The sequence below is a fragment of the Plecotus auritus genome, assembly GCF_963455305.1.
Source record: "Plecotus auritus genome assembly, chromosome: 10".
NCBI classification, from domain to species: domain Eukaryota; kingdom Metazoa; phylum Chordata; class Mammalia; order Chiroptera; family Vespertilionidae; genus Plecotus; species Plecotus auritus.
This window is the reverse complement of record NC_137785.1, coordinates 29,300,690-29,322,472: the sequence shown is the minus strand read 5'-3', so window position 1 is coordinate 29,322,472 and position 21,783 is coordinate 29,300,690. Positions and strand designations below refer to the sequence as shown.

At 55.5% G+C, this 21,783-nt stretch overlaps 1 protein-coding gene across 2 annotated transcripts; it reads right to left on the bottom strand.

Moving 5' to 3' along the window:
- Positions 1-995: 995 nt before the first annotated feature.
- Positions 996-16,462, bottom strand: KCTD15 (potassium channel tetramerization domain containing 15). Of its 2 annotated transcripts, none has more exons than XM_080644406.1 (7): positions 16,316-16,462; positions 14,697-14,795; positions 13,170-13,262; positions 12,363-12,538; positions 7,185-7,329; positions 4,604-4,909; positions 996-3,428 (listed from the first exon to the last, which is right to left on the bottom strand). In XM_080644406.1, exons 3-7 carry the CDS (start codon positions 13,233-13,235, stop codon positions 3,270-3,272), a joined length of 852 nt encoding a protein of 283 aa, XP_080500532.1. In that variant the 5' UTR covers positions 13,236-13,262; positions 14,697-14,795; positions 16,316-16,462; the 3' UTR covers positions 996-3,269. The 2 variants fall into 2 exon arrangements, with proteins under 2 accessions (XP_080500532.1, XP_080500533.1); XM_080644407.1 differs by having other exon boundaries at positions 14,697-14,792; positions 16,316-16,450.
- Between the last annotated feature and the right edge of the window lie 5,321 nt (positions 16,463-21,783).

Here is a 21,783-nt window from a genome sequence, read left to right as displayed (position 1 = left end):
CCAAGTTGGGGGTTCAGAAGAGGTGAAGGTAGTCAGGAAGTCTGTGCCTGCATGGCCTCCACTCCGGCAGGGTGCATGCTAGGACCCTGGAGACCAGGCAGCTGCTCAGGGTCTAGCCCAGGGGTGGGCAAACTTTTTGACTCGAGGGCCACAATGGGTTCTTAAACTGGACCGGAGGGCTGGAACAAAAGCATGGATGGAGTGTTTGTGTGAACTAATATAAATTCAGAGTAAAGGAGCGGAGGGGAGAGCAAGAGAACCGGATAGAACAGCCGGATCCGGCCCGCGGGCCGTAGTTTGCCCACGGCTGGGCTAGCCCTTCACAGCAGCTCCTCAGATCAGGAAGGTTCAGTATTGGGAACCTGAGCTACTCAAGGTCCTAATCAGTGGCCAAGCCAAGTGGGAGGACTGGTGGCCCAAGAAGGCCAGAGTACCTCCTTGTGGCTGCCTCAGAAACAAAGTGCTAGGTCTGCATGTGTAACTTATAAAATATCCTTTATTTATTCTAAGAAACAAGGTCAAGTGGTCGTTTTTAAAAAAACACTTTTTAAAAGATATTGATGCTGTGACCTGGCTTCGAGCCCATGTGAGCCGGGCAGCGGCAGAAGCCACCTGCTGCAAAGGCCTCTCGGCACGAGCCGAGGTTCCACGGGAACCGGGAGGCGTCGGAACAGCTCTGTCCAGTTGCTTATAACAAAAAATAATTACTTTGGAGGTTTACAAAGAGCAGAAGTTAACATTTGTACTGCTGGTATTTGATCAAAAGACTACAATATATTCATTTCAGGAAGTATATAAATGTTTTAAAGGAACTGAAAATTGGTACTCGTTGTTTAGGGGACTATGTATATTAGAATTTCAAGCATTACTATGGGAGCATAGTGTTTCTCTACAAATTCAGAAATTCCCCAGTTTATGTAAAATCATACTTCCTGATTTTACTTAGTAAAGAAGAAATAAATTAAGAGCAACTTCAGTAAGGTACTTTTTTTTTTAAGCACTATGGTTTACTCAAAAATCTAGTTTGCTTAGAACTGTTAGGGCATCTCCATCAATCAGTAACTATGCTGACTATCATACCAGAAAAATCCATGAACATACGTCGCAATGAGCTGTTTTCACAAGAATTCCTTTCTAATAAACACAACACTTTCTCCTCCTCTCAGATGCGAACCCCAGATGCCAAAGTGCAGATGTGCCAACTGGAGGCGTGTTGCTAAGCAAAGAAGGCTAGCGAGTCTGTCCAGCAAATTAGATTGTACAGTGGGATGGCGTCTGCTTTGCAACCCAGACAGGAAGCAGCTGTGCTCTCGTCCTCCAGGGGGGTCGAGGCTGGTGGCCTTTACCTGGCATGTAAAAGGGTCCTCATGGGTTAGAACATGAGGGCTTTGAGGAAAAATACAAAAAGGCTCCTTTAAATGGGAGGCCTCTGTGAATGCCTTCAAACTCCTCCCCTTGGTAACAGATGCACCCAGTCTTGTGCTGCGCTGGGCAATGGACCCTCCTCAGCCAAGGGCTGCACCTCCCCCGCTGGCCTGAGCTGTGGACTGTCACCTTCTCCTACTATATTCTGTGGGGCTCTAAAGAGGATGTCAACCTAAACCAAAAGCCAGAGAGAATGAAAATCTCAAGCATTTGACTGGGTTCAAAAGCCCCGGACACCTTCCATCAGTCTCCCCGTTGCATCTGGTTAGGGGCTGTGAGTGAGAACACAGACTGCTGCCCACAGGGGACAGACACAGCGAGGAAACACCCACATGCAATCATAACTATCCGCCAGCTTGGGACCTTGCCCCTCCCCCGAGAGCGCTGGTGGTTCTTCCTTGATCTGAACTGAAGGAACAGAGGGAGGACCCCCACCCCCTGACCCCCCTGTACAACATCCAACATGGGAATCCACTGCTGCTTCTGCACAGGACGGAGCCTCAGTCTTTTGCTTTACAGCATCGTTTATAGCATGAACTAGGAACAGCATGTGTTCACACAAACACGACAATTGTACATCATCTTTACAATATTAAAGGAGTCATATACAAGTCTACAGGCATTGTAAGCAGGATGGCTGGGCACCCCATCCACCGAGCAGCTGTCTGTGGTTTCTCCACCCGGGAAGAGCCCGCTCGGCCAAGTGTGACAAGGCTGGGGTGTCCATCGTTGGGCCTGTCGTCTAAGAGGCAGCAGGTCTCTGAGGACCCCTCGGGGCCAGTCCTTGTTGGAATCTGGGGCAAGAGTCCCAGGTATGCCCATGTCCAGGTCTTACTGGCAAGCTAGTATAACAAATTTCATTAAAATTCAGTGTGCATATTAGTGTGGGAAATCAGAGCTGGGGACGGCTTCCTGAGGTGGGGACCCAGAGGAGCTACTGACAGGTGGGCCGCTTCACCGAGGGGCCCATTCCTGAGGTAAGGATGCCATGTGGTCCTGTGGTTGGTCTGGATGGGAAGAGACGCCTCCAACACCCCAGCAGTGAGGAACACAACCGACTGGAAGCCCCTGGGCTTAGGTCAGGTGATCTACCAAGTGTGGCCCAGGCCACAGCAAAGGTGAGGGTCTCAGGTGGTTCCACAGCCATCCATCCCCCACAGCCAAACCACCCTCCTCCCAGCAGCCCTGCTCCCTGGGAGCCCTGCTTCAGCTCCTACAGCACTGCCCTCCCTGCAGGCCCCTAGAGCAGGGACCAGAGCTCTCCAAGCCCCACTCCTGGGCACTTGGGCCGGAGCGCCAGGCCACTCTCCCACCATGCGGGTGGGCATGCGCATGTCTGACTGAGAATGAAGCACCAGATAAAGAAGTGTTGGTCCTTGTCGGCCTCTCTGGCTTGTGCAGTTAGTTGCTTCTGTTTTAAATACTGTAGAAAAATAAGCCATCTCTGATGCAGAGACCCACTGGAGTCTGCCACATGTGGAGAAGGACGAACAGCTCCTCTGCAGTGGGCTGGGGAGGCCAGTGCCGACTCCGCCATGGCAGCCCCAGGGCCCTGGAGGACACTGCGCCAGGCTGGGGAGCAAGGGGCACCGGGAAACTGGTGGCGGAGTTCTCACCAAGGCATCTGTGGGTCACACCGATCCTTCGGAAAGCATGCCTCCAGCACTCCATTCTGTTCAGGACACCCGGGCCCCAGGGCTCCGTGGGCTGGCCCCGGACGCCCCAGCCCCACCTTCAGTCTCACGAAGATCGAGAAGCAGGCATAGGCAGCACTCCCCAGCACTGTCCGCAGGTCCCTGGCCATCCCCAGGGCCAGGGGCCTCAGGTGGGCACGGAAGCAGGGCCTAGTCCAGGGGCTCCTGCTTTATCCGGACAGCGGTGGGGGTGGGCTGTGGTCGCCGCTCCTCCCGGCAAAGCACATACTCGCTGAACTGGGAGGAGTCCACGCCACCGCCGCAGGACGCAGCCACGCTGAAACCCCTCTGGAACAGCCTCTCCAGGACCTGCCGGGAAGAAACAGGGGTCAGCAATGCCCAGTTGCAAGTCTGCCTGGCTGGCCTGGTGGGCAGCTGGGCCCTCGCCTGGGCGGCTACCTTCTCCTGTTAACACCTCACGTCTCACAACAGAGGTCCAGAACCACCAATTGGGCAAACAGGCAGGACAGAAGCGGCCAGGCTCCGGAGCCCCTCAGTGACCAAATCTGAGTGCGCTACTCTGCGCCACAGCCTGCAGGGTCCACAGCCTGGATCAGGGTGGGAGAAAGAGCCTCAGGGGCCCCTGCCTCTTCTCGGGGTATGACCTGCCCGTCTCTCCGGACATGTGGTCCCAGGGCCCCTCCTCACTGAGACCTGCCCCACTTATAGAGAGACCCTGCCCCTGGCCTCTGGCAGCCACCTGCTTCCCTGAGCTTCAAGTCCCAGATGGTTTGAGGCCTGGGGGCTCATCAGCTCACGGGAGCTGGGGTGGAGAGGAGGAGGCGTCCTCGCTGTGTCTGCGTCTCTGCAGGCCTCCGAGTCCACATGGGTTTGTGCCTCCGTGCGAGTTGGGTCAGTCACTGTCTGACACCTGTGTCCTGAAACCAGCAAGTTCTGAGTGGCAGCCTGTGGAATGTGTGCATGGGGGGCACTTTCCCTACCAAGTCCACTCTGCCCAACCTGAAACAGGGGTGTGGAAGGGCTGGTGGAAAATGGTCCCCACTCCATCCTGGGCTTTAAGACCCATCTAGGGAAAGTCAGTCCAGAATCGCTCTGAGCAGCCAATTGGATGCCTGTGGCCCGGTCGGTAGGGAGAGGAAGGGGCTCCAGGCCACCTCCACGCTCTGCCTCTGACCTGCTGCTTCTGTTGTCTGGGTTTAATTTGAGTCCAAACTCAGACTCTGGGTGTCAAATGAAGCACTCTTTGTTGAAAGTACTTTGGACATTTTTTATGGAACATCCTTTTGGGGGGGAAAAAAAAAAAAAGAGTACAGATCAATTTTTTTAAGTCCATCCCCCAGGCGCCATCATTTAATTATGAGCAGGACATAAATTATGCATCCATACATTGTTGCCTTTTCTGTGAGATGGCAGGGAGGAAGGGATTCGCCATTTCAGGGACTGCGCCTCCCTCCATCTCTCTCTGCTGCTGGAGGGTTTGGGGGAGACAGGGGTGAGGCCAGTGGGGCAGACGCAGCCCTCACCTGCACCGAGTTGAGCCGGCAGTAGCCGTTGAGCGGGAAGCGGATGACGTGTGTGGGGTCCTGGTTCCAGCCAGCGTTGACGGAGTTGCACATGACATCCCCAGTCTCTGGGAAGACCTCCTCGATGAGGGCCTTCTCGCCGCTGAGAGCGATGCGCTCACCCAGGTCCGGCGTGACCCGCACCACCAGGCAGTCACAGGCCCTGCTGTGGCGCCGCTGTTCCTGCTCCTGCTGCCAGCGCTCCAGCTCCCGTACCATGGGCTGCAGCTGGTAGTAGCGTGCCTCCTCGTACAGCAGGCTGAAGTCCTGGGGAACAGCAGACAGGGTGGAGGGAGGTGGGCGCCAGGAGGGCCTCCTCTCACCATTCCACAGAACTGTGACCCTCCCCCAGGGCACAATGTGAACTGGGATGATTGTGCCCATTGTACAGATAGAGAAAATGAGAAAATGAGGCTCAACTGAATGTGTGCAAGGAGTCTAGCCTTGTCCCAAGGGCAGCGGCTGGTGTCCATCTGTGCTAGACCCCCTGAGCCCTTCCATCTGGCCCAAGCACTCGGGGAGGCTTCACTCCTCCCCCACCCCCTGAAGTAGAGAGAAGCCTCTGGAAAGACCAGGAGGCTAGGTTAGAGGAGCCTGAGGCTCTGTCTAGGCCTGGAACCTGCTGCCTTCTCAGAATCTCAGAGGGGAGGAGCTCACTTGCCCTGAAAGAGCACACAGCTCAGCAGGGAGGCAAAACAGACCTGCCAAGGCTGGACTTTCGGCACCCTCATCCGCTAGCCCTGAAGCCTCTGGTCACCTGTAACGGAGCTTCTCTGAGCCTGTTTTCTCTTCTATAAAATCATGTGGACACCCAGTTCAGAGAAGGGGGTGAGCATTTTAAAGGACAAGATCTGCCGAGTGCTGGCCGGCCCCTGCACTAGCAGGCTGTGTGAGGAGGGGCTGGGGCGGGGAGCCCATCTCTCACCAGGCAGGCAGCCCCCTCCCAGGACGGACGGGCTCACACAAACTATCCCTCAAACACCTGGTCACCCACACCTGCCCCAGCCCTATATAGCCGAGAGTACCCATGACTCATGCCACTCAATGGGGCTCAGATCAAGGTCAACTGGTGAACCTGAGGACCCTGGGGGAGAGGCAAGGAAGCCGGACACCAAGCGGGGCCTATCTGGCATTTGCTGGCCCCAGACTTTGGAACCACCCCGAGGGAGGCCTGTCGGGAAAACCATTCTATCCCTCCACAGGGTTCCTCAGCCCCACCCTGGGCTTCTACTCTCATCTGCTCCTTAAGTGATATCTGCACAGCAAACAACACCCACATCTTTCCCCCAGCCCAGAACGCCTTCACCCAACGTCCCACCAGCAATTCCATGCAGGAGTTGGGTGCCACACTCCCCCCAGTCTCTCCCACTGCTGGGCCTCAATCCACTCAGACAGAAGCTGCAGGCCGGGAGGCACCCTCAAGAGCCCCTTGACCTCCACCCCCCACAGCCTTTCTTAAATATGTCTAATATGCCACTTTGCTCCCTCTTCACTGCCTCCACCCTGGTCCAAAGCCTTCAAATAACCCCTCTTTGGCCTCTTGCTCCCACCCGCCCTCCCTACATCCTTCTCCCCACAACAGCCAGGGTGATCAGTTTGCAAACCTGATTGTCATTCCCCCAGCCACCCCTCCTCAGGACCCTTCCACTGCATTCAGGGTGAAATGCCAAATGCTGAACCAGCCACCAAGGTCCTGACATCAACCAGCAGCCTCCCTTCCTGCCCTCCCAGTTCACACAGCCCCAGGCTAACACCTTCTCTCCGGGTCAGGCCGGTCCTGCTCCTTGCTACCTTGCCTCCTCACCAAGGCCCTCACACCTGTTTGTCCCCTTCCTCCTTCCCCTCCCAGAGAAACATCCTCCCCGACTCCTTCTCTGAGTTGGAATACTGTGGAATTCAAGTGTTTTTTGTTCAACATCTATCTTCCCACCACATCTTAAGTGCTATGGGGACAGGACCTACGTCTGCCTTGTTTCACTGTATTTTCAGCCTAAGTTTGGTTGCTGGGACCCAGGAACTAAGTTGGATGGAGGACAAAACAGTCCCAGGGTCACTGGTCCTCTGGGTGCGAGAAGGAAGAAAGGCCACTTGCTCCTGAGTGGGGTAGGCCAGGCCTGAGTTTCCTTCCTCCAGGTCCCCGGGGCCACGAAGGGGACCAGCACCGAGGCAGGATTCTCGAGACCTGGACGGGTCACCTTTTGTTTGAAGGGTGTTTGCTTTGGATCTGGGTTTCCTCCCTGCAAACGGCCACCAAGAAACAGATCTAGGAACCGCTGACTCCTGTAACTCCCCCACACAAGTCTTCAACACGACAAATGTGAAACCAGGGTAAGTGCCACTGCTTAACTGTTGTCACACCCTGATAAATAAGCTAAAAATGTGAGAAAACAAAATTAGTTTAGAAAAACTGATTTAGCCCTTGGCTTCATCGCTTAACTTTTTATGGTTGCTATGACGACCGTGGGTCCACTTATTAAGTCACAGCGTCCCCTGTATAATGGCACCGTACAGGCATCAGGGTTGCCACCGGCTACAGACTTACCTTGAAGTCATCTGGTAGCAGCAGTTTTGACGTCCGCAGGAAGCTCAGGACATAGCGGAAAATCTCCCCATCCCGGTCAATGAAATAGTGTTGCTTCAAACTGTCCAGGACGATGGGCTCAGTGCCATTGAAGAGGCGGCTTATTCTGGGAGAGATGAAGGGTGGGATGTCTGATGGAAGGGCCAGTCCACCTACCCCAGCCCCACTCCTCAGGGCCTGCCCTGCTGGAGGGATGAGGGGCCTTACATGGGTGACTGAAACTGGACCAAGCCTGACGGATGTCTGTATACACCAGAGGCAGCCAGGCCACAATCAGACAGGACACCAGCACAGCAAGCATCACAAGCCACAGCCGGGGAGACACACCCAGCTACATACACCCGCCTGCTGACACGTGTTACAGGCCTGGAAAACTACAGCAAGACACAGACACAGCCTCCTTGCCCCCACACACAAACCCTAGCCAGACAGACCCACCCCAAAACTCCCACCAACCATCAGACACCCTAGCCCACAGCCACACACGCAGTGAACACATGTAAAGCAGCCAAGACAGTTTTGGGTCCCACACATCCATGTCATCCAACCCACAGGAATGAGCATCAGATGTGACACATCTGGGTAACAAGCACAGGGTCACATGGTCCCTCCCTCACAACACACAAATCACAGGCAGACCTAGACACATCTGGGCAAAGGACACACCACCCAGCACAAGTCAACCAGGGACACAGCTATGTACATGAGCAAACTCACAGATAAACCAACAACAGCCACTCACCCAGGGAGCCCTAGGGGAGATCCCAGGGAGGCAGGAGGTTCTGCATGCGTGCTTGCATGCTACAGGGCACACATGTACACACACACCACTATGTATGCACATACACCGTAGTGCACAAAGGTGTGCACACCTGGGAGGGGAGATAGGACCCAGCAACCTGTCCTCTGAAGGGCAGTGGTTCTGACAGAAACTCAGGTCTTGAGGAGCCCTTGAGGCTGGTCTGCATCCACTCCAGGGAGGAGGAAGCAGGCCTAGGAGCCAAGGCTTTGCCCGCCCTAATGCCCAGGGCAGCAGGCTTTGGTTTGGCTAACTTCCCCTGCAGACCCAGGCCCAGCAATGGACAATTAGGAGCCACAAAGAGGGGTGTTGATAGCCAAGAGCTTGACTCAGAAACAGGAGGAAGGTTGGCAGGGTCTTCCCAGTGACAGCACCTCTGGACATCCTTCAGCAGGCGGTGCGCACACTTGCCCACTAGACACTTCCAAGGCTGCAGCTCCTCTGCACAGCCTGGGAGAAGGGTGGCCCTGGCGTGAGACCCACGCCTCCCAGTCCAGCCTGTACAGTCTGGTCCCTAAGCCCCCTCACTCTGCCTGGCATGGACCTTCCAGGGACATGCCTCTCTCCCCTAGCAGCCTAGCCCTCTGTCCATTCAGGTCATTATGCCTGAGGCCCTGCCCTGCCCCTGCCATTGTGCACCAGGGCACATGAGCTGGACAGAAGCTGAGGGGTTAGCGCCCCAAAGCCTCTTTCAGGGCCTCCCATCTGCACTGTCCTCCACTCTGGTGGCCAGGCATATTCAGGCATCAGCTATGAGGGTCTGCCCAGGTATGGAGTAGCCCAGCCCCTGTCCAAGTGGGACTGTATAAAAAGACAAAGCTGCCCAGGTGGCATGGCTCAGTGGATGAGCATCGACCAATGAACTCGGGAGGGGGAGGTCATGGTTAGATTCCCAGTCAGGGCACATGCCTTGGTTGTGGGCTCAATCCCCAGTAGGGGGCTTGCCGGAGGCAGCCAATCAATGATTCACACTCATCATTGATGTTTCTATCTCTCTCTCCCTCTACCTTCCACTCTGAAATCAATAAAAATATATGTTAAGAAAATAAAAGAGCAAGGCTGCCTCATGGGTGGGCACAAGCCGGTCAGAGCCTGCGGTGAGGTGTGGAGGCCAGAGCCTGTGGAACCAGCACTGCAGTCACCCAGATATAACTCATCTCAGGGCTCCACAGGCCATCGAGCCCTATCAACCCCCCTAGGCCTGGTGACAACAGTACTGGGGGGCACAGCCCCACTGGAAAGCCTTGTGGGCTCCATGGCCTGTCCCAACTGTCAAAGCCCCCAAGACCTGGCCTCAGCAGAGCTTGGGTGTTCAAATGTCAGACTGAGGGCCACCCAGCATCACTGGAGACAGATGGGACAGCCAAGGGCCTCCACATGGCATCAGCAGACAGATGAGCCAGCCATTCCTAAGCCCCGTGGAACCTACTCCACCCTTCCTGGCTGAGCTCAAACCCTCTGTGCAGCCAGCAACGTTCTAGGTTTGGCAGCGTTGCCAGTCCCTCTGGTGTCAGGGTGGCTGGGGCTCCAGACTGTCCTGTCAGTCCACAGGACTCGGAATCCACCCACATCCTGGGGCTGACTGGGTTCCAGGTTGCTCATTGGTCCAAGACTAGAAGGTGTTCAGTCTATCTTATTTCAGGACTGGCTGGTTCTAGGTCTTTCCATGATTCACTATATCTTCACAGGACCAAGGCTTTCCTGCCCTTGGGGACTGAGGCTACCAAGAATGTGAGTAGGTTGAGGGAAGGTTAGGTCAGTCACCACAAAGGAGCAGCAGACACATAAAGGGGCTTAAAGTCAGCTCCTGCCCCAGGCCACCCTCCGAGGGAGGCTTCAGGGCTTGGGTGCCAACCTCAGAGGCTCTCCAGGGAATGTGCTGGTCATTCTGACCCAGCTGACAGGGATCTTCTCTTTATTTATTTTTTTAAGCTTTGGTTCCAATTTCCTCAATGTTTCAGGGGAAGGTTTTATTAGTTCTGAAGCTCCTGGACATCTCAGTTTGTTGCTTCCCACAGCCAGGAGGGCTGCGAGAGTCAGGCTGCGACGGCAGCAGCTAAACAATGCCAGCAGGCAGGCATGCGTGGGGTGTCAGCCCCAGGGAGTCTCTGTTCCGCTGCCTCTGAGCAAGGACTGACTGACAGCTGTTCTGGGGCCAACCAGTGGTGGCACCTGTTCCTTGTGTCAGAACCACCCCCACTAGCCAGGACTCAGAAGCCCAGGCGTCGTTCTGTAGGCCCCGGGACCTGAGGGTCTGGGGCACGGGTCCCTGGTCTCCCAGCACTGCCCAGGATAGGAATCTAGCACTTTTACACTGGAACTCCCAGGGGACCTTAACACTTTTAGTCCTCCATTTCCAGGTGACTCACAAAGCGATACTGGGTAAGGGACTATTCTTGGCTTCCAGAATTGATGAAAAAGTTATTTTAATTTTAATGATTCGCTCAAAGAGGGATGAGAGGGACCTGAGGGGCCCTTGCCAGCACAGCTGCCTGACCCACTGTCCCCTGGCTGTCCTACAGGTCCCCCTGGCCTCCATGCCAAAGCTTCAGGCTAGGGAAGCAGGTCGCCTGTACGCCAGAAACCATCAGGCAGAACAGCAGATTCACCTTGAGCCTGGCCTCAGGAAAGAATGCGACTGCCACCTCCTCTGGATACATCCAGCAGCCCAGGAGCCGCAGGGACCTCAGCTCAGCCAGTGGGTCCACCCCACCTCACAGCAGGACCACTGGGCAAGGACAAGCTGCACTGTGGGCCTAGTATGTGTGTGTGTGTGGTGGGGAGCGAGCGGGGGGGGAACCCCTGCCCTCACGGCTCCCAGGTAGCAGCCTGGACACAAGAATGAGGAGGCCGTTCCCTGTGGGCTTGGGCTGTGATTACTCCAGAAGGGCAAGTGTCTGATTTCAGGAAACTCTCTTCAGAGAGGCTGTGGGCAAGGGTTTTATGAATTTCACTCACAAGCGTCATCAACCAATTAAGGGGTGATCTATCTCAAACAACTCAGGAATGCCACAGAGGGAAAAATTGAAATTAAATAAACGGAATCCATCTCCTATCCTAGACAGGGCCCTGCAAGCCAGCGCACAGGCCAACACGGCTGACGCGGCCCCCACCCCCACGGCCCAAGTGCACAAGTGCCCCAGGCCTAGCCTCTTTTGGGCAAAGAAAATGAAGCATCTGCCCCCAGAATACCCAGATTCTGAACTAGACCCTGCATCCACCTCAAAGTTCCCTCCTCGGGTGAGCACCCCAGCCCCATGGAGGGCTCCACCCTGGCCTCATACCAGCCACCCTAACAGCCACCTCCGCATACTAGGAGTTCTCTGGGCTCTGAGCAACCGCACTGACGACAGGCAGCCTGACTAGAAAGCTTCCCAGAGATGATCCCTCAGTGTCTGGGGGATTAATTAACTCCTCTTGCTATTTTAACTGTATAAAATGGGCGGTGCCCGTAGAGTTGGCCCTCCTGCTGCTCAGCCCTCAACAGCGACTGCCTCACTGCGCCAGGAGCAAGCAGTCGGGGGCTCAGCAAGCAGCACTCCACATCATCTCCCGGACAGCCTCAAGGGACCCACCCCAGCTCCGCTCAGCCCTGCTGCCCCTGGGAGGGAAATGCCAAAGAGGCAAAAGCAGGAGTGAGCAGCGCCCAGCGCCTCCCACAGATGGGCCCACAAGGCAGGAGTACCAGGCAGCTTTGCAGAGTGTGAGGCGGCAGGTTGGAAGGGTCCTGGTCAGAGAGGGTCCAGGGTCCATTTGCTGATAGAGCATGAAGCTTCTGCTTCTCCACAGCAATTACTGCACCACCCCCACCCTCTGCCACAGGGAGCCTGCTGCTAGCCCTCAGGGTCCAGCAGTAGCCACACCAACAAAGATAGCAAATTGTAGCTTCCTCTCCTCCCCCACCTATGCGATTTCCCAAGGGTTAGAATCAGAAGCAGGATTAAATACATGACCCCAAGAAGTACACAGCATTGCTCACAAATGATCCCCTGCAAAGGCCAGGCCTAAGTCCCACTCAAAAGGAACCTAAAGGCATGTCAGATTCCCCAGCGAGCTGCTGGCCAGCTTCAGGTAGGACTGGCTCTGAATAAGTGGCTTCTGCCAGTGGGTCAGAAGCTCCTCCTAGCACTACCAATGCAGCCAGCTAAGGGTCACAAATCCCCATGCAAACCAAGCAGACTCGGCCTCCCAAACCCTAATTCCCTGGGGGATGGGGGTGGAGGGGAGGCTGCAGAGCCCTGCAGGTTGGCTGGCAGAGAAGACAGACATCACTGGTAGCAGGCTGCAGATGCTGCCAGTCACCATCATAAACCTGGTAATCCAAGGGGCTCGGCTCTTACCTGGAGTCAGGGTACTTGGTGAGCGTGGCCAGGCTACTGGTGTACATGTGGCCACCCACGTCAATGTGCACGGGTGCATTGGACTTGGTGAGCTGGGCTGGCAGTGGGATCCCCTGGGCAGCCAGGGGAGACACGGGTGACCGGGTGAGAGACAACCGGGACATGCTTCCTCCCTCCTGGAGATGGAATCAAGGCAGAAACAAGAGTTTCTTCACAACAGAGCTGTGTACTCCCTTTATTACCAATGTGATCACAGATCTAATCAGATCACTTCGCCTGTGCCTGATCACATATTCAGCTGACAAATTATGGCCACCACTGTAATTAAGTGTATTTGCATCATTCTCTTCAAAGGACCAGAGGGAAAAAGAAAGATGCTTATTAGCAATAAGAAATCAAGAAAAAAAATTTCAAGGTGTCAGCCTCCAGGGGCATAAAACAAACTGCAAAATTCTAATTAAAGGTCGTGGGCTTATGTGTTAGATGTGAAATATCCCCTGACAAACGAATCACCAATTTGTGAATTGGGATTCAGGGGTTTTTGCAAGTTTGTCTCAGTAACGAGACACCTCTAAATTAGTGACTTCCTCAGCACCTAAGGCGTTGAGTTTTATACGTGTAGTAAATTTCACATCAAATTAAGAGCATTTTTGTTTCAGAAAAATACATAATCGTATAGTCAGTCAACAGCCATTTCTTGAATGCCGCAGCTACGAGGAAGGGCAGCCAGCCAGCCAGTGAGCAGGCACTCAGGAAGAGGGCAAAGAGGCGACCACCGTGCTGACCAGTCCACCCTCTGGCTCTCACCTCGGTTCCAGCGCTGCCTTGGGCGTGAAGCGAGGACCCGCTCGGTCGCTCCTTGCGGTGAGGCATCTAGGCTTCCATCACTGCCCGGAGTATCTGGGAAGCACCGACAAACCAGACGGTTTACTCCTCAAAGGTCATGGGCACTGTGTCTTTCATGGAGTCAAAGACACTTCGAGTCGTCCTTTCTCACATGCTATCCTGGACCCCATGCCTACTACACAGATTCCACCCACCGCTATCCTATCCCCACAGCCTAAAGAACGCATTCGGGCCATAGCAAATCACTTCTCTCTTTCTCTGTCTCTCTCTCTCTCACACACACACACACATACACACACACATACTCTCACATGTGTTTTCTGAGAACTCCATGTCTGCTAACTCAGCTAATGACAATACTGAAACATATGCTCACCGTAATTGCCCAAAATGTTTCAGAACAAATCTGATTTTCCCGGTATTTTGGTTTAGAGCCATGTTACCAAGCGTGTCTCCTCTTGCATCAACAGAGAACCCTGTGGACCACTGTGCAGGGAGGATCCCCCACCCTCTATGAGATGGGGAGCTCAGGACCTCTCAGACCCCCAGATGGTCTTGTCTGTGCCTCAGGTCCTGTGGGATGATCCCGCCGCCCCCCATCCGCCCCCCAAGGCATCAGAGAGCTGGCCAGAAAAATCCACAGTGGCTCAGCAAATGGACCCCATCTCCTGCTCCTCCCCACGGTCACTTAGCACCTTTCCTCTGCTCCACAGTCACCTGAAAAGAATTTGTTCCTCATTCACTAGAAGCCACTCCAGGGCACTGTACAGAGCCTGTGAGGAGGGTGGAGAAGAGCAGGCTTATGCGCCCTTTCCAATCTCATGGGGCTGGGAGGAGGGCATGCACAGTTACTATCACCCTCCCCACTGGCTTCCACAAGACTAATGTGGACTTGTCTCTTGTTGGTTTAAATGAGGGTGCAATCTCCCCCAAGGGTTGACTTTGTGCCTTGAAATTCAACATCCAATTTTGAAATATGGACCAAGGTCCAACGAGCACCAAATCATGCAAATGTTAAGTAAGGTTACTCTGTCCTGGTCCTGGCAAGTTCCTTGACAGGAACCAGGGTGGGGGTGGAGGTGCTATTAGGGAACAGAGACATTTAATTTATACCCTCACTGGGGGTGCTGTTCAGGGGCTGCAGCTTTTGGCATTCCTGAGTTCCAGTTAGCTTTTTAAAAAGCAGGTCACTTATCTCAAGGAAGTTCTGAGAAACCAAAACAGATCTCCAGAATGGGCTGTCCTGCCATAGGAGGCTCGGTCGGGTGGAGTCAGAAGGAAAGCCAAGCTGAGGACAAATTGTGCTGGAAGGAATTCTGATGGATCTTCATTCTATCAAAGCAACTGCACAGTTTTCCCTACTACCAGGACACTAAAAGTGACATTTAACACCAAGCGCCCATCACAAAAGCTGCTCCATGCCATTCCCACCCAGCCTCTTTCCCATTGCAAGCACAACCTGCTGTTCACAGCAAACCGGAAACTCACCATTGGAAGCCCCAGGCTTTACGCCTTGACCAGAACCTCCAGTGCCCCCTCTGACCAACGCATCTGTGCTGGACAACGACCCTTTCTCGGAGACCACTGCTGAGGTCAGAAGCATAAAGTGAGTGCAGTAAGACACAAGCTCATTCCGCCAACATCAGCATCAAACCCATGACCCAGCCCCAACACCCGGCCCTCCCAAGGCTGGCCAAACAGCCTGTTGCAGGGCCCACGGGTTTCCAAACTGGCTAGGTATTGACCTCCTTCTCGGAGCTGCGGCGGGAGCCCCAGACCCGCGCCCGCCCACCACTGCCGAGCCCCGCCCGCCCGAGCAGAGGGAAGCGAGCAGAATGCCACGCTCATTTACACACAAAATGATTTTGTGTCCCATTGTGCTCGCAGTTGTTCAGCTCTCTGGGGGTGATTAAACTGGCTGAGCTGCGGCAGCTTGAGACGATTTCACTAAATCGCTTCTTCGTGAAGTCGCTTTTTTGCTAAGCTGTTATTTTAGCCATAAAAGGTAAACAGAAGGCGCCTCCCTAGTTCTCTTCAGCTCTGCACCCTGGGCGCCAGCCCGGGGCGAGATTGTCCCGGGGGTGGGCCAGGAACGAGGCCCGCGAGCCACCTGGTGCGCGCAAGCCCCGCCGCGAAGCCCGCCGGCCGGTGTGAACTTCAGGGAGCCTGGAGCCGGCTGGGCCCAGGCCCGCAGCGCCGCGGGGCGGGGGTGGCCACGGAACCCGAAGAGCCTGGCAGGGTGGGGAGGGGTGTGTGGCGGGGGCGGAGGACAAAGTTAAATCAAGAAGCAGACACTTGGAGACCACAGATGGGAAGCTTGCCTAATTAAGGACGTAAAAGCGCTTTTGTTCTCAAAGTTTATTGTTGGCGGGATTAAAAAAATTAATTGAAACTAATGCTGTTATTCAATGCAGTTAAATTCCTTCATGCACATTTGAGGGAGTGAAAACTTGAAGCTTATTCTGCAGTCGGGGGTGGGGGGGGGGGCGCGGGAAGACCTAAAGGCGCTTCGGAGACGGAAGAAGGGATGTTTGGGAGTGTGTGTCCGGTGCGCGCGTCCAGGCGGGCAGCAGAGACCCGGAGGTGGCAATCGCGTATCCGCGCGGCCGCCCCGGAGCCTCAAACCCTGCGCGCCTGGGACGACCAGCAGCGCGCCGACCCCTCCCGCCCCATTTCGCACTCACGGGATAGGCGTCAGAGGACGCACATCTGTCCCGTTAGAGACTTTTTCTCGCTCTGATTTGAGCGCCAAGCCGAGCCCCGTCTGCCCCAAAGCCTCAGCTGCATGAGCCCAGTTTTGACCCCGGAAACTCACCGCCCTGCAACTGGGGCTCCAGTGCTGGGGCCTGAACCCGCCCCCCCACCCCCCGCGCTGCAGGAAGCGCCGAGCCCGCCCGCGTGGGGAGGGTCTACCCTGGGCCAGGACCAGCCCACGTGGGCAATCACCCCTCCCGCGCCAGGCCTTTGTGCTGGGTGCCCCCGCCGCCCAGCACTGGGACAAAGCAGCCACCCCCGCCCAAGTATGAACCCCGACTTTCTCAGTATCGCAGCCACTTTGGGGACAGAGGTGCGTGGCACAGAGCGGTGGCCGCCCTCGCGGGGCTTACCTCGGAGCCGGAGCGGGGGATCGGGCTCGGGTACAGCCCCCGCCCCCCGCAGCCGCCGGTCTCGAGAGCCTGGCGCAGCCTCGCCGCCTGTGCTCGCTGCGCGGGTCGCTCCGGTCTCGTCCTGGAGTTACTTTCTCTCTCGCCCCCAACCCTCCCCCCCACCCACCCCTCCCGCCCCGGCCCCCGCTTCGCGCGGCCCCTCGCGGCGCGGCGCGCCGGGGCCTCCCCACCCCGCCCTCCCCTCGCCTCCTCCCCTCCTCGCGGCCGCCGCCACCGCCTCCTCCTCTTCGCGCCGCTCTCCGGCTGCCCTCCCGCCGCTCCCACCTCCTTTCCTCCCTCCTCTCCAGCGGCCTTCCCTCGATTGCTGGCGAGAAAACCAGCCCCACGCCCCAGCCCGTGGCCCGAGCCCCGTGGCGGCCGAGCCTGGACGCAAAGGGCAACGATTCGGGCCCAAATTACCCAGCGCGGCGAGCGCGAGCGGGAGCGCGCGGCGACTCCTGGCTCGGGGCTCGGCTGCGCCGCGGGGCAGAGGATTAGAGTCGCAATTAGCTCCGCGCGCCCGCGCCTGCCGCGCTCGGCGACAGAGATGCAGTTTCCCCTCCTTTCGTCGGGCGATTCCCACCCGCCTCCCAGAGCCCGGGCGGTCCCGCCGGGGCCCCCGCCAGGACCCTCCCGGGAGCAGTGCACCCAGGCCCCCGCGCCCTCCGCTGCCCAGTCCCCCGCCCCCCGCCAACCGGCCACGCGGCGCCCGGGCCTCCTCTGGGCTCAGAAGGGGGCGGGGGAGAAGCTGATTTTAATCATTGTCATTTCATCTGATGTAATATTTCCCCGGGCGCTTTCAGCTGGGCATAAATTTTCGGCTCCCAAATAAGTAACACAGGGCACGTTTCTCACATTTCTTGACTCCTCGGTTACAAAGAGGAGAGCTGCCGCCGCCACGGCGCCCGGGGCCAGGGGCGGGACTAGGGAAGAAACTGGGCTGCGAGTCCGCCAGGGCTGGAGCGGAGCCGGGGGCCAAGTCCACCCCTCCCCCTCCCCGGCCTTCCTCTCCTGGTCTCAGCCCGGACCGCCCCTCTCCCGTGGAGCAGAGCCGCCCGTGACGTCTACGGACACGAGGTTGGCCACCGCGGGGGAGGGGCGCGCGGGGGGCGCCCGGCCGGCCGCCCCGGGCCAGACGCGCCATTTCCTTTCCGCGCGCGGCGTGTTGGAGACGTCTGCAGTCAAGACACCCCACGGCGCTCAGGCCAGCGCCCGGGGCGTCCCTCCCAGGTCCCCGCGCCGGCTGCCCCTTCTTCCTCCTCTCCTACCTCCTCTTTCCCTTCCTCCGTTTTCCCTGGCGCCCCGCCCGTCCCCCACACCCTTGGACCATTTCCCGGCTCCTAGGAAACGGAGCGCGGAGCCGCGTGTGCGCTGGGCCTGCACTGCGCTCCGCGTCTGGCTCCTGGGACGCCGGGGCCTGAGCAGGCTGGTGCTGGAGGGAGGGAGGGTGGGTGCGCTGGGTCCGGGAGCGGCGCCGGGGCCCCCACCCCGAGTTCCAGCCGTACCTGGGCGCCCTCTAGCGGCCTCACTCACTGGGGGCACTAGGGGTTGGCAGTGTGTGTGTGGGGTGGTGAGGGGGGCCGCTTGTAGGAGGTGGATGAAGTGGGAGGCCTGCTTCTCTTGACCAGAGGATCTCGCGCGTGGAAAGAGCGCCTGGACCGCGCTTCTGTAACTTCTCCACGCGGGAATAAGCAGAAACTTTCCTCCGAGGGGGAAGATGTTATTTATTTATTTATTTTAGAGCTTGAACTACAGGAGAAGGGGGAAATTTTCTCATTAAAGTTACATCCCTGCAGTTAGTTCAATTACTTGATATATGCAGAAGATGTTGTAAATTTATAGATTTAAATAGCTTATAAGGATGCCGCAGGCCCCATCAGTTAATATCCTTAATTTATGGATTTTTAGCTGCTCCTAGAACAGAAAGGGGCGGTGGAAGTAGGTCAGGGATCTGTGCAGCGGCTCCAGCCGACCCTAGGGACTGCCCACTCTGCTCCCCTGGCACTGGCGCTGCTGGCTTTGGGCTCCCAGCTCCTGCCTGACAGCACCCCTCTTCTGCTCTCGGCACCCCAGCCAGGCCAGGCCCGGCAGGTCTGCTCTGCGCCGTGGCTGACACCCCTAGTTGCTTCAGCACTGCACAAGGCCAAGGGACAGCAAAGCCCCCATTTGCACACACCCCACCCGGCATTGAAGAAATGGACCCAAGTAAGAAGTGAAGCAATACTTTGACCTCCAGAATCCTCCTTTAAAAGATGGCTAGGATCACAAATGAAGGAGGACATTGTAGGTACCCCAAACTTTTGAAGAGACAGAACCTTACCCCTTCCCAGGCCTTTTACTGCCTGAGGGGGGAAGAAGGAGCAGATGGAAAAACGCACCACGCTTACGTTTGAGATGCACAGTCCCACTGAAAACCTGCTTGTCGTGGCCTGTGGCCCCCAGCACCCCTCACTCCTCATTCCCTCCCTAGGTGCTGCTAGAGCTTTTTTGTTTTGTATTCAATATGGATGAATATATACATATAAATTAATACTTAAAAGATTGGTATGAACTAAACTATTTTAGGAAGCCACATGGCAATGTGATTAGTATTGGTATTCATGATTTAACATTTCTTTTCCCACTAGATGAAGTTTCTAAGATTTGCAAGGTACATGTCAAGGACGGGTGTATAAATGGATTTTTATTTATTCACAACTCCAAGACTAATTGCTTTTCTTTGCCTCAAGGCCACGAGATTGGTTTTAATATGACACTTCAAAAGTATTCATGGAACTACACAGATACCAAGTGTCGTTGTTCAAGAGACAGATCTCACCATGGTACTGGTGACCCTGAAAATAGGATATTCCACTTTATTTTAAATTCCTACGTGGTTTTTTTTAAGAGTTTCATTTTATACCAACTATATTAAAAATGCACAATTTAATCAAAACAAGAAATGACTATTTTGAGGGACCTTTATTTTCCTAATATTGCTGGAAACTGTTCATATTCCTGAATTGTTTTATTAAAGAGCTGAACTTTATACATGTCATTAAGAAGAGTAAATTTGGGTCATAATTTTAAAAGTTCCTGGCTAAATGTCAACCATCGTTTACACTGAGAGACTTGGACATGGACTGTGAGAGGCATTTACAGATCAGTAGTATATTAAGGCAGTGGTGAGGCTTTTTTAAAATTGAAGGTGTATAATTAGGACTGAAAACATATTGAAACATCTTGTGAAATACATCTGGGTCCAAGAGACGAAATTTGATGTCAGTCTAATCAGAATGTAACTTGCTTTTTCAGTAGATTTGACTTGCATGTAAGCCACTGCAATTCATATTTTTGAAGCGGGGTCAAACCTGCTTTGCTTTGAGGTGCTCGGTAAGTGCTTGTATGAAGCACACCAGGTCAGACCCTGCACCCAGGTGCTGCTGACAAGACCTTAGTCTCCAGATGTTTCAAAGTGGCTTCCAGGGTGACTTCCACTTCGTTGTTGTTGCTGCTTGCAGACTGTGTTTAAAAACGAGAACTGTGCCTGGCAGGCGTGGCTCGGGTTGAGCATCGACCTGCGAACCAGGAGATCACAGTTTGATTCCTGGTCAGGGCACATGCCCGGGTTTCAGGCTCGATCCCCAGTTGGGGGTGTGTAGTAGGCAGCCGATTGATGATTCTCATCATTGATGTTTCTATCTCTCTCCCTTTCCCTTCCTCTCTGAAATCAATAAAAATATTTTTAAAAGAATTTTTAAAAATGAGGACCATAATAAGGAAAGTAAAATGAACCCAGAATGAGATCCCAGAGTCTGCTGAACTCAACCTTCCCAGAACCAGACAGCAGATGAACAGGCTGAGACACAGTTGGTACCTACTGGGGGTGGGGTTGGGAGACTGGGGTTTAAGGCCGGGCTGTCTCCACCTTCATCCCTAGGCCCGCTCCAGTGAAAGCCAGATCCTCCGAGGTCGGTCCCCATCTCAAGGCTCAGAGATGGCCCCTGACCAGGCTAGGATAGAGCCAGCCACAGTCTGACATCCACTTGGCCTCTGCCTTTGTTCCAGAATCCTCTCAATCTTTTTTCCTGGTTAGGACCCCAGAGAACCTGGAGAATAAAGGGAGTGATAAAACGTGGGACTGTTAGTGCTGCCACGTTGGCGCCCACCACATTCCCCCAACCAGACCTGTCTGTCAGCCAGCAGACCCACTCCCTGGAGAGCAGAGATCCAAACCTGCCTGAGGGGTGGGGGCGGGTGCAGAGTGCCCCTGCCTGTCCTTGAAGAAAATGAAACAAGACCAGCCAGCTCTCACCGCCCAGGCCCCACTCTGCTCACTGGGCACTTGTAGTTTCTGATGGGAGAGGAAGCAGGGCTGTCTCCAGGGGCTACAGACCCCCCCACACACACATCCTGCCTTCTGCCTGCAGCTGGGTGTGTTGCTCAGAACCAAACCAAACTGCCCTCTGCAGGACCCAGCATCACAGAGACAGAATGAGACGAGGCGCTCTAACCAGGAGTCCCAATGTGTTGTGGCCAGGAATGCCCTAAATTGATCACTACTCTGAATTTCAGCCTTTCTCCCAAGAGAAGTTTCAGCATTTTTACCAGATTCTCAAAGGGTCTATGTGTATTTGGGTACAAGTTACAAACCCTAAGGATGGCTTCATGATGAAGAAAGTTGATTGACGCAATGACAAGTGTGAGTCTGCAAGGACTCAGGCTCTCTCCACTGTCCTCTGCTGTCCTGCTCACATTGACCTCCTCAACCTGCTTCTCTCTGATCGCAAGATGGAGGTATCTCAAAGCTCCACACCTTCCTGTACACGCATGGGAGCAAGGAGAGGATCCCAGTGGCCCCCCAGCCCTCGTCACATCCCATTGACCAACTTGCAAGCCAACACCAGGGGAAGGGATTAGCCTGGACAACCAGGTCCAGCCCGGCCTGCGTGGGGTGGAGTTGCTGCCCTGATCCCTGGGGAAGAAGGTGGACCCTGGTCACAATCAGGCTCTGCCTGGGGGAAGGATGGACTTTGTTTTGGGGGCTATTGCCCCCCAAAGGTGGAGAGTTATTGGCCAACGCCCTGAGCTAGGAGGAAGGTAAAAGCTAAGCAGTGGAGAGAGGCCCCAAACCCCAATGGGCACCTCCAAGGAAGCGTGAGGCAGGCCCCTCTAGGGTCCCAGGAGACACAAGATTCAAACATGGAGGTGGCCTGACAGCATGGCTGCTTCCAGGCTATCGAGCTGGCTGCTGGCCCCAGGCCCTCTGCCCCCTTACCTGTGGGTTCCTCTCAGGGCTCATTCTTCTCTCCAGCTGCAGTCCCCCCAGCAGTCCCTCAGGGTTGTTGCCTGTCAGCAGCACCCGGTCCTGCAGGGCAGTGGCTCTCCACACAGGCCTGGTGCCCCACGCGCGAGGAGGAAGCAGCAAACAGCCCCCAGGACTGCTTCCG